Source organism: Benincasa hispida, chromosome 8 (assembly GCF_009727055.1).
Source record: "Benincasa hispida cultivar B227 chromosome 8, ASM972705v1, whole genome shotgun sequence".
Lineage (NCBI taxonomy): Eukaryota > Viridiplantae > Streptophyta > Magnoliopsida > Cucurbitales > Cucurbitaceae > Benincasa > Benincasa hispida.
This window is the reverse complement of record NC_052356.1, coordinates 13,711,158-13,720,178: the sequence shown is the minus strand read 5'-3', so window position 1 is coordinate 13,720,178 and position 9,021 is coordinate 13,711,158. Positions and strand designations below refer to the sequence as shown.

The window sequence follows — 9,021 nt, the reverse complement described above, 5'->3', positions numbered from 1 at the left end:
AGTAATAAACCTGCAATCTCGATAGTGGATGTGTGTCGAAACTTCCAACTTTCGACAACCTAAGCGAGATTCGCAAGATTTCCCTTGTCGAGGGTTGAAGTTTCGACCTATGTATTGTTTCCAAGTTTTTCTTTGTTCGTCGAGTTCTCAGCGTTCGACCTTCACATTAGTCGAGTTCTCAACATTCGACCTCTAGCCTCGAACTCCCAAAACAACAATATTTCTCTAATAAGTTTTGAAAACAACAATATTAATATTAAAGGTCCGAAGTGATGTGATATTTTAGAATAAAACTCTCCCCCAATAAATAAATAAATAAATAAAAAGTTCATGAAGATTTTAACAAAAAGGTGATGTACCCAATTCCACTAAACAAGTGTCCCCACCAATGGGGAAAGGGAATTTACATTACAAAATAATCAATCAATCCATCAAAAAAGAAAAATAAGGAAGAAAATGAAAAACAGACAATTTGATTTATACACGTCTGAAAATTTATCCTTCACACATCACTTCTAAAATTTGTCCTTATCCGCCGCCCTCATCCACTCCGCCGACCACCGTGAAAATGGTACGGCGAAGACGACAACGACGACGATGAAGAAACACTCCCCCCTGAATTCCCATCGCCGTGAAGCAAGTCCGACAAGTAGTTTCCTAAATCATCCGGCGCAAATCTCACCTCCGAATCACTTCCGTATAGATTCTCCAATCGCGAACGGTATTTCATGTAGAACTCACCGTAGAGCGTGCCGAGTTTCTTCCCCAGCGAGATCTTTATGTGCTCACGTAGCCTCGAATCCGTCACAATCCACGACGCTTGATGTCTATACGCTTCTTCGAATGCGATATTGAAATCGTGGAAGTGTTTTCTTGCTCTTTCCGGCGAGATATCCGCCGTTGGATTCTCCGGCAATGATAAGAACACTCTGCTCCATCCCATCCGTTGGTAGCTTGACGCGTATTGCTTCACCTTAGTTTCATTGCTCTCGATCCACTCGTCTCCGAGAACGAATCTGAGATTTGAGGTTCGTACCTTCACGACGATGTACTCCAGGTTGTTTGCGAGGAAGATGTACGACAGAGGCGCGTCGTGGTATACCTCTGCTTTGCTGTCGAGCTTCGAGAGAAGGACTAGAATCAACCAAGCCATGCGTATGGTGAGAGGATTTTCTTCTGGATCGTTACCGCCGAAGAAGGATTCCGGTAATGGAGAATGGAGCGTTAACGGCCAATCCGCCACTATTCCGGGGAGGATTCCGCTGTAATCGCTGAGGAATGCGATGTAGTTCATCACGTAGCGAGTGAGTGGATGAACTCCGCCGCCTGGGACTGGCGTTTTGGACGAGTCTTTTTGGATGTGAGATTCGAAATCGATGAGCATGGAGCGGATGCTTTCGGCGATTTTTGTTAGCGAATGGTCGATTAAAGATCGGATGGAGGCTGTCGATTCGTAGATGAACATCGATTCGATTTCCGGCCAGAGATCGAAGATCGCTTCGTACAGATCAAGAATCAGGAAAATTTTCTCCGGAGTTTTCTTCGATTTCACCGCCATTTCCGGGAAGCCAAAGAGAGTCAGAGCACTTTCTTTAGTTATTTCTGAGAAAACAGACTCTCGAATCGAAGCAGAACACGAAAAAACTTGATCGGAGAGGAATTTCTCCGCTTCAAAGAAAGTTTTAACCGCAATTTTAACAGCATTCAACCAGTTCTTGATTTTCACTTCCAAAACCTCCCACTCCATTCTATGAACATGATGATAACTCGTTTTCGCAACTCCAAGATTATACAATCCTTCCTCAACAATGGATTTCCTACTAACAGTATAAATCTTCACACATTCTTTACCATAACCAGCAGAAATCATACCTTCCGCAATCGATTTCAAATCCGCTATAGCCGATCTCGAAATCCGCTCCTCCTCAGTAACATTCTCGTTCGCAAATCGCAAATCATCCTCAGGCTCATCTTCCAAATCAGAGTTACCAGTCAAAACAGAATCTCTAGACGACCGATTCGAAATCGATTCCGGATCCAAATGCGCTCGATTCTCCGCCAAAATCCGATGGAACTCCCTCTGCAACCTCTTCATAGCAGTCTGCATCAAATTCTGAGCACGAACAAGATGGTGAGAGCTCATATGCTCGGAGCCGAAATACTGCATCGCCGTTTGTAAATCCTTGACAGCTTTGAGGTACTGGTTGGCCTCGTAGCGGTCGTCTTGAAACAGAGGAGTGATGTCGGCATAAGAGGAAGCAGTACAATCCCACTTCGTAATTAGGGTTTCTGCAACATCGATATTCTCCTCCATTAGAGACTCACAGAGGGCGTGCGACGGCGGAGAATGAGACGGCGGGGAATGAGACGGCGTGGATCTGGCAGGAGATTTGAAGAAATGGTTTCTCATGTTTAATGAAAGAGGGAGAGAGAGCTTGAGTTTGGTAATGGTTATGGCGGCAAAGAGAAACAGAAGGAGAATTTATGGAGAGAATAAATGAGAAAGAAAGGGTTTTTGTGAGGAAGATTCTAAGCTGGATAAGATTGAATTTTTCTTTTATTTTATTTTTTTTTAATTTGACCTTTTGACTCAGTTCTTTTGTTTTATGAAGCAACTTGAACGAGTCAACTAATCTTTTTTTGATCAATTGTTGCCGTTGTTGATTCTTGTTTTATTTGACCAAGGCGATTCATGTTGGTCAAAAACAAAATAAATGAAGAATGAGAACAAAAAAATGAAATATCAATTTATTAGTTAAAATTTTTAATTAATAATTGTTTTAATTTAAATTCTATTCTTCAAATATGGCACACTCTTATCGAACATCAACGGTTCAAATCTTCCTATGTCTATTGTAATTAAAAGAATCTTACACTTTTGTATATCAATTAAACTCTAAACTTTTAAGTGTAAACTAAAATTTAAGGCTACACGTTGGTATTTTAAAAAGAAAATTGAAAAAAAAAATAAAGAAATGGAGAAGAAGAGAAGGAAAGAAATAAGGGTATGGTTTTCCTCAAAGAGGAGAGGAAAAAAAAATGAAAGTAAGGCCAAATTTATCCTAAAGAAAACGTAATAAATAAATGATTACAAAAATGGGTCTCATCTCATTATGTTTGTGTTGTTTTTTACTTGTGTTTCGTAATAAAATGTGGGGTCCATTTCCAAGTCTGTAATTTAATCATACAATCCAATTGAGATACTAAGGGTGATCAATCTGATTTCATTTCAAAATTGTGTGGGATCCACTACTGATATCTCTACTGTTATCGTTATTTGTTACTGTTACATGTATGAGAAGTATGTATCCGTTACATTTATCGATTACCATTCGATTCTAGATAGTAACGGTAACAAAAACGATAATAGTAAGTGTGATAAATTCATACTTCTCGATAAAACATGATAAAAAATAATCCAATTATGTTTGTGATTGTGACTCATCACAATCGACCTATTAACAAAATTTCATTATGATTATACCCATTTCTATTGCATATAGATAAATGTAACCTAAATTCACGAGAGCAGGGAGAGGATGAAAGAGAGAGAAGGAAAGTAAAATTTACAAAACCACTAATACCCATGGTTTTATGTGTTAAATAGGTTCAAATTTGATGTATAACCTATTTGGATTGACTTTTAAGTATCTATAGATACTTTATATATATATATATATAAATAATATATATATATTATAAATTATATTTAAAACATTTAGAAAGTCAATTCAAACACGACCGTAATTACATCTCAATTCATTTTTTCTCTCAATTTTAGGTTTCACTTGATTAGTCATTAACTTCTTCTTCTTATTATTATATTTATATATTTCTTAAATTATTTACTAGTCCGTATACCACATCACCAGATTCAATTTTGAAGGTAATGAAATTGCACAAAATACCTTTTTTTAAAAAATGGATAGTTTGAGAAGGATTCCATATTTTATTATAGTTTGTCAGTGCCCCTTGGTTTTTACTGAACAATCATAATATTTTATGTGTAAGAAATTAAATATATTGACTTTTTTATCTTCAAGTGACCAATCTTTTTTTTTTTTTTCACGTGGAATAAGTAAATACTAAATGTCATTGACGTTAATATCGTCTTTTGATTAATTAATTAAAAGCATCATGTATTAAAAGTCAAACATACTGGTTGACTTAATCAAACATTAAATTGTACCTAAAAAAAAAAGCAGCATTAAAATGAAACGGCGAGATTAAATTTAGTTTTAAAGACACTTGAATAGATCTCAGCCCCCCCCCCCCCCCCCCCCCCCCAAAAAAAAAAAAAAAAAAAAAAATTTAAAAAAAAACATGAATAGATCTTTATTTAGATTTTTTATTATTATTATTATTATTTGCAGTAAAATGGAGAGGAAAAATTGAATCTCTTACTTCGAAGTTGATAGTACAAAAACCATGCTAATTAAATTATTGCTCATTTAGGCTTGTTTTATTTATTTGATATAACATATATAAAGTATGTAATCTAAAAAATAACGTATAGAATATGAGAAACTTGAACTTCCTACAGGGAGTATATGTTAGATGAATTATGTCAATGTTGACGAAAAACTTGAATGACAAAATATAATTTTATTGTTTGATACCTATGTGAATAACTAATCTTTAATCTAAGTAGAATTAATGTAAATATAAACTGGTGAAATATGTTGCAATATGATTTTGGTTTTATTCTTTCAATTTTTTTTTCATATATTTTAGAGTTTGTTTCATTTTAGTCTATATACTTTTAATAAAGCTTATTGTTAGACTTTTTTCTATAAATAATTATCTCTATGAGCATCTACTTCATAAAAATTGTGAAAGTATATCTATATAGTTTTTTTTTTCATGAAAATCTTCATTATTACTTAACAAATCTCGATAAAAGTTATAGATTTAAATACTATTTTAGTCTTTGTTCATTTTGGTCCTCATACTTTTAAAATGTTCATTTTTATCCTAATATTTTTAATATTTGTTTATTTTGGTCTCTATATTTTCAAAAAGTTCGTTTTGGTTCTTGTACTTTCAAAAAGTTTCCATTTTGGTCATTTAGTTTCCATTTTGACTTCATCTTTAATGGATCAAAATAATTACTTTTTTAAAGTTCAAGTGCCAAAATGAAACAAAAATTGAAAGTACAAGGATAAAAGTAAACATTTTAAAAATACAGAGGCCAAAATGAACCAAAATTGAAAATATAGAGACCAAAATGAATATTTCAAAAGTATAAAAATCAAAATAAATAAAAATAAAAAAACATAAGAACCAAAGTAGTATTTAAACTAAAACTATAATTTTGAAATATTAAATTTAAAATTATAGAAAATACAGAGACTAAAATTGAATAATGATAAACAATTTAAAGTATCAAAACTAAAAATGGTATTTTAACATTAAAAAAAAATTATTGATGTGTTTAAATAGGACAAGTAAAGTATAAAATCAATATCTAACTCTTCCAATAATGTAGTGATGACATGCTGCGTAGCCTGACAAAAATTATTATTTTACTTTTTTCTATTAATAAATTATATGCGTAGTAAAATATAAAATTACACGTGGAGCATGCGAAAAATTATATTATTTTATTGAGGAAAACGGTAGAAGTAGCCAAAAGTTGAAAGGACAAATAAATAAAATAAATGAGTGGCTGTTGTATGGTTTTGAAAAATCGAGATAATTACTCGGAAATTGATATTTTTAATCTTAAAAAGCTTCCTCTTTCAAAATTAATTTTTTTTAATGATTATTTTTTCTAACGATTTTTCTTTTCTCTTTCAAATTTTAAATGGAATGTACCATATAACGAAAATGATATGTAGTTAACTCGTTTGTGTCTCCAATTTTATTTTTTAGTTCTTTATTTTGTCTGTCTTTATGTTTTTGACAAATTTTAACCAATATTTATGTTAGATTTTTTTTTTCTTTTTGTATTTTAAAGGAAAGAAATTTGGAAAATTATAAGAAATAGTGCATTTAAGTTTTCACTTTTCAAAACTAACCTCTTTTTTTAAACTCATTAGAATAGATTTTTTATATATATTTCAGACGAGTGGCCACTCAGATTTAGTTGAAAAATCAACTTTTGTTTTTTTACTTATCAATTGATTTGAGCCTTCTCAGTACCGTCATTACACACACCGAGATTCTGTTAATTTTTTCAAATATTATATAATCTTCCGAATTATTATACCAAATCTTATATATTTTCAAAATTTCTAATATTTATGTTAATTTTCAAATCTTTAGTAATTTTTGTTGCATAATTATATTGAATTCCCTAATTATATCCATATTGTTTTAATTGATGTGTGACTTTTAAAATTTGAGGAGAAAAACTATAACGCCCCAAAGATTTGTGCATTTATTATTATTTTTTAAAAAATAGAGAGTTAATAGTTAATTTAGGAAAAGGAGAAGAGAATTAGGGTTATAAATGAGATCGAGGGACCTCTGGTTGCGTGCAAAAGAAAAAAAAAAAGAGAAAAATTCTTTTTCTTTTTTTCTCTTATTCTTCCTGCGTCTAGACTCGCAAAACGCCCCTTCACAGTGCTCGTCCGCCGTCGCCTCCTCGAGCCTTAGCCCAACATGCCTCACCTTCGTCCACCGTCCGCCGCTCGACCGTAGGTTCCGGTCGTTTCAGCCGCGCCGAGTTCTTCGATTTTTCTTTTCTCTTTTCCATTCGCCGACCGTTTCGGTTCTGCCAAGAACGTGGTTTTGGTGAGATTTAAGTTTTTTTTTTTTTTTCCTAGTCAATGGGTTCTAAATGGTTATCGATTTTTAGTCTGATTTAAGTTAACTCAGGGTGCGTTGTTGTTCAATTCAGGATTTCAAGACATTTTTTCGGTATTGTCCAGCAGCATCAAATTTCGCTTAGGCGCCTTTTGGGTAAGCTATATTGGTTGTTCTAATTTAAATCTCGTTTCCCCGATTGGTTTGGTGAATGTTGGTGTTTATTGGATTTTTTTGAATTTAGTTTTGAAACCTTTCAGCTTGGCTTAGGACTGTTTCAGATTTCGTCCTTGGAGCTCAGTGAAGGTCTGTTATGTCGACTTTCTTTTGGGTGAGTGGTTTGGAGTTTTGGTGCAATTTGGGGGAATATGTTGTGTTTATAAGGTTTAATATTAAATTGGTTTATTTCAGGGCAATTCGAGCGTTTGGTTGCTAACTGTTCGACATAATTTCGAGGTAAGTGGTTTGTTGCTGGTATTGCCCTAAGATCTTGATAAGCCTGCTAGTTAGAAGAAAAATTCTTATGTCACTGTATGTATGTAACTGTGCGGAAGTTTGATGTATGGGTGGTTTGATGCTGATTCATGGCCTTGATTGCATGCCTATGTTGTCTGACATTTTAATGACTGTTAATTCATGACCTTGATTGCATGCTTATGTCCATTAGAGATTTGAGACTTTAGTGACTGTTAGTGTTGCCATTGAGCTATGCACATCGCATGTTGTGAGCCTTTGGGCCCACACCCTATGCTTATATACGGTGTCATTTTGGACCACCACATATGTTTATGCTTGTGACCTTTGGTGTCACTACTTACTTATGAAAGCGTGCCTTATGTCCTTGTGCATTTTAGTCCAATGGAAAACTAACAGATCATTGAGTGGGCCCAGTAGTGGGCCGCTTAGTGAGTATACTTTTAAGATCACTGAGTGGGCCCAGTAGTGGGCCGCTTACTGAGTATACTTTTATACTTACCCTTTTCTTTTCCTATTTTCAGGTAAAGGTAATGATAGACCGACGCATGACAAGAGAGATCCGTGACCTGCGCATTTAGTATAATGTTTTGGAGTCTGGTTTAGGAGTTAGGCGTTTTAAACTCTCATGCAAAATTTATTAATTTTATTATTTGACTATTTAATTGTTTTCATTTTAAAGTTGGGTTTAGGGGTACCCTGAATGATAAATTTTTATTTTAGTTTATTTATTATTATTATTTAATTATGTTTTCTTATCTTTGCTCATTTGAGCCCTATTAAATAAAATTTTGGTTCTTTCATTTATTTGGTTAGGAAAAAGAAAATGTACGCTAAGCTATGCATGCATGAAGTAGCGTCCTAGAAATAGGTAGGAAAGTAGGGTCGAGAAATATATAGAATTTCAGTGTTAATTTACCCGAGAATTCACTGAGAAAGCTCAAATATATAAAATCTCGGTAGATTAACACCAAGATTTTATATATTTTCCACATCTTACCTTTTTTTGCAAAATTTAATCTTTCCTAAAATTTTAAAAGTCAAAATGCAATCACTTGAGATCCATTTGTATAATTGGTATATTCATTTGGAAGTTTGGAAATTCATATAATTGTGGAAACATAAATTGAGTTAAATATTTAAAAAATTATGTTATAAAATTTGGTAAAGATAAATTAATTAAGACAAAATTTTAAAATAAGATTTGGTATAAGATTTAGGAAGATTACATAATATTTGAAAAAATTAAGACCCAAATCGATAATATAGAAAACGTTGGTTTTTTTTTTTTCAACTAAATTTCGGTGGTTGATCTCATTCGAGATGGACCGAGAAAAACCAATTGAACAAGTTTGTAAAAAGCATGCTAATTTTGTAACGTGAAAACTAAAAACTTGAAGAGGTTATTTCTGATAATTTTTTTGGACAAGAAAGTTTTGTTAAGAAGGAAAGGTTGTGTTTTATCAATAATTCTTATAGTTTCTTATCAATTTTTTTTTTTCGAGATTTCAGCCAAGTTTAACTACAATTTTACTGTAAATTTTAATTTTTTGAAATTATTACGTGATATCCTGGTAAAAATTCTAATTTTCAATAAGGTTGGCCAGTAAGAATTTCGAAAATGAAAACATTGAAAGGAGTTTCAACAAACAATTTCTTGTAAGAATTGAAAATGTTTGTGTAAAAAAATCCTTATGCAAAATTTTTCGTATGGGGAAAATTTTCACAAATTTCAATTCTTACGGATGATTTTAAATTTCACTAAGTAAACATTGTAAGACCATTTTATTTTCAATA

At 32.7% G+C, this 9,021-nt stretch overlaps 1 protein-coding gene and 1 long non-coding RNA gene across 3 annotated transcripts; one reads left to right on the top strand and one right to left on the bottom strand.

Annotated features, from left to right (window-relative positions):
* Positions 1–337: 337 nt before the first annotated feature.
* On the bottom strand, positions 338–2,710 carry LOC120083276 (exocyst complex component EXO70H1-like). The gene has a single exon (XM_039038949.1). The coding sequence runs from the start codon at positions 2,408–2,410 to the stop codon at positions 542–544; it is 1,869 nt and encodes a 622-aa protein (XP_038894877.1). The 5' UTR covers positions 2,411–2,710; the 3' UTR covers positions 338–541.
* A 3,754-nt stretch (positions 2,711–6,464) lies between these two features.
* LOC120083424 lies at positions 6,465–7,982 on the top strand. Of its 2 annotated transcripts, none has more exons than XR_005483419.1 (5): positions 6,465–6,738; positions 6,845–6,906; positions 7,011–7,081; positions 7,162–7,206; positions 7,749–7,982. It is a non-coding gene; the product is annotated as an uncharacterized LOC120083424 (long non-coding RNA). The 2 variants fall into 2 exon arrangements; XR_005483418.1 differs by having other exon boundaries at positions 6,995–7,081.
* Positions 7,983–9,021: the final 1,039 nt, after the last annotated feature.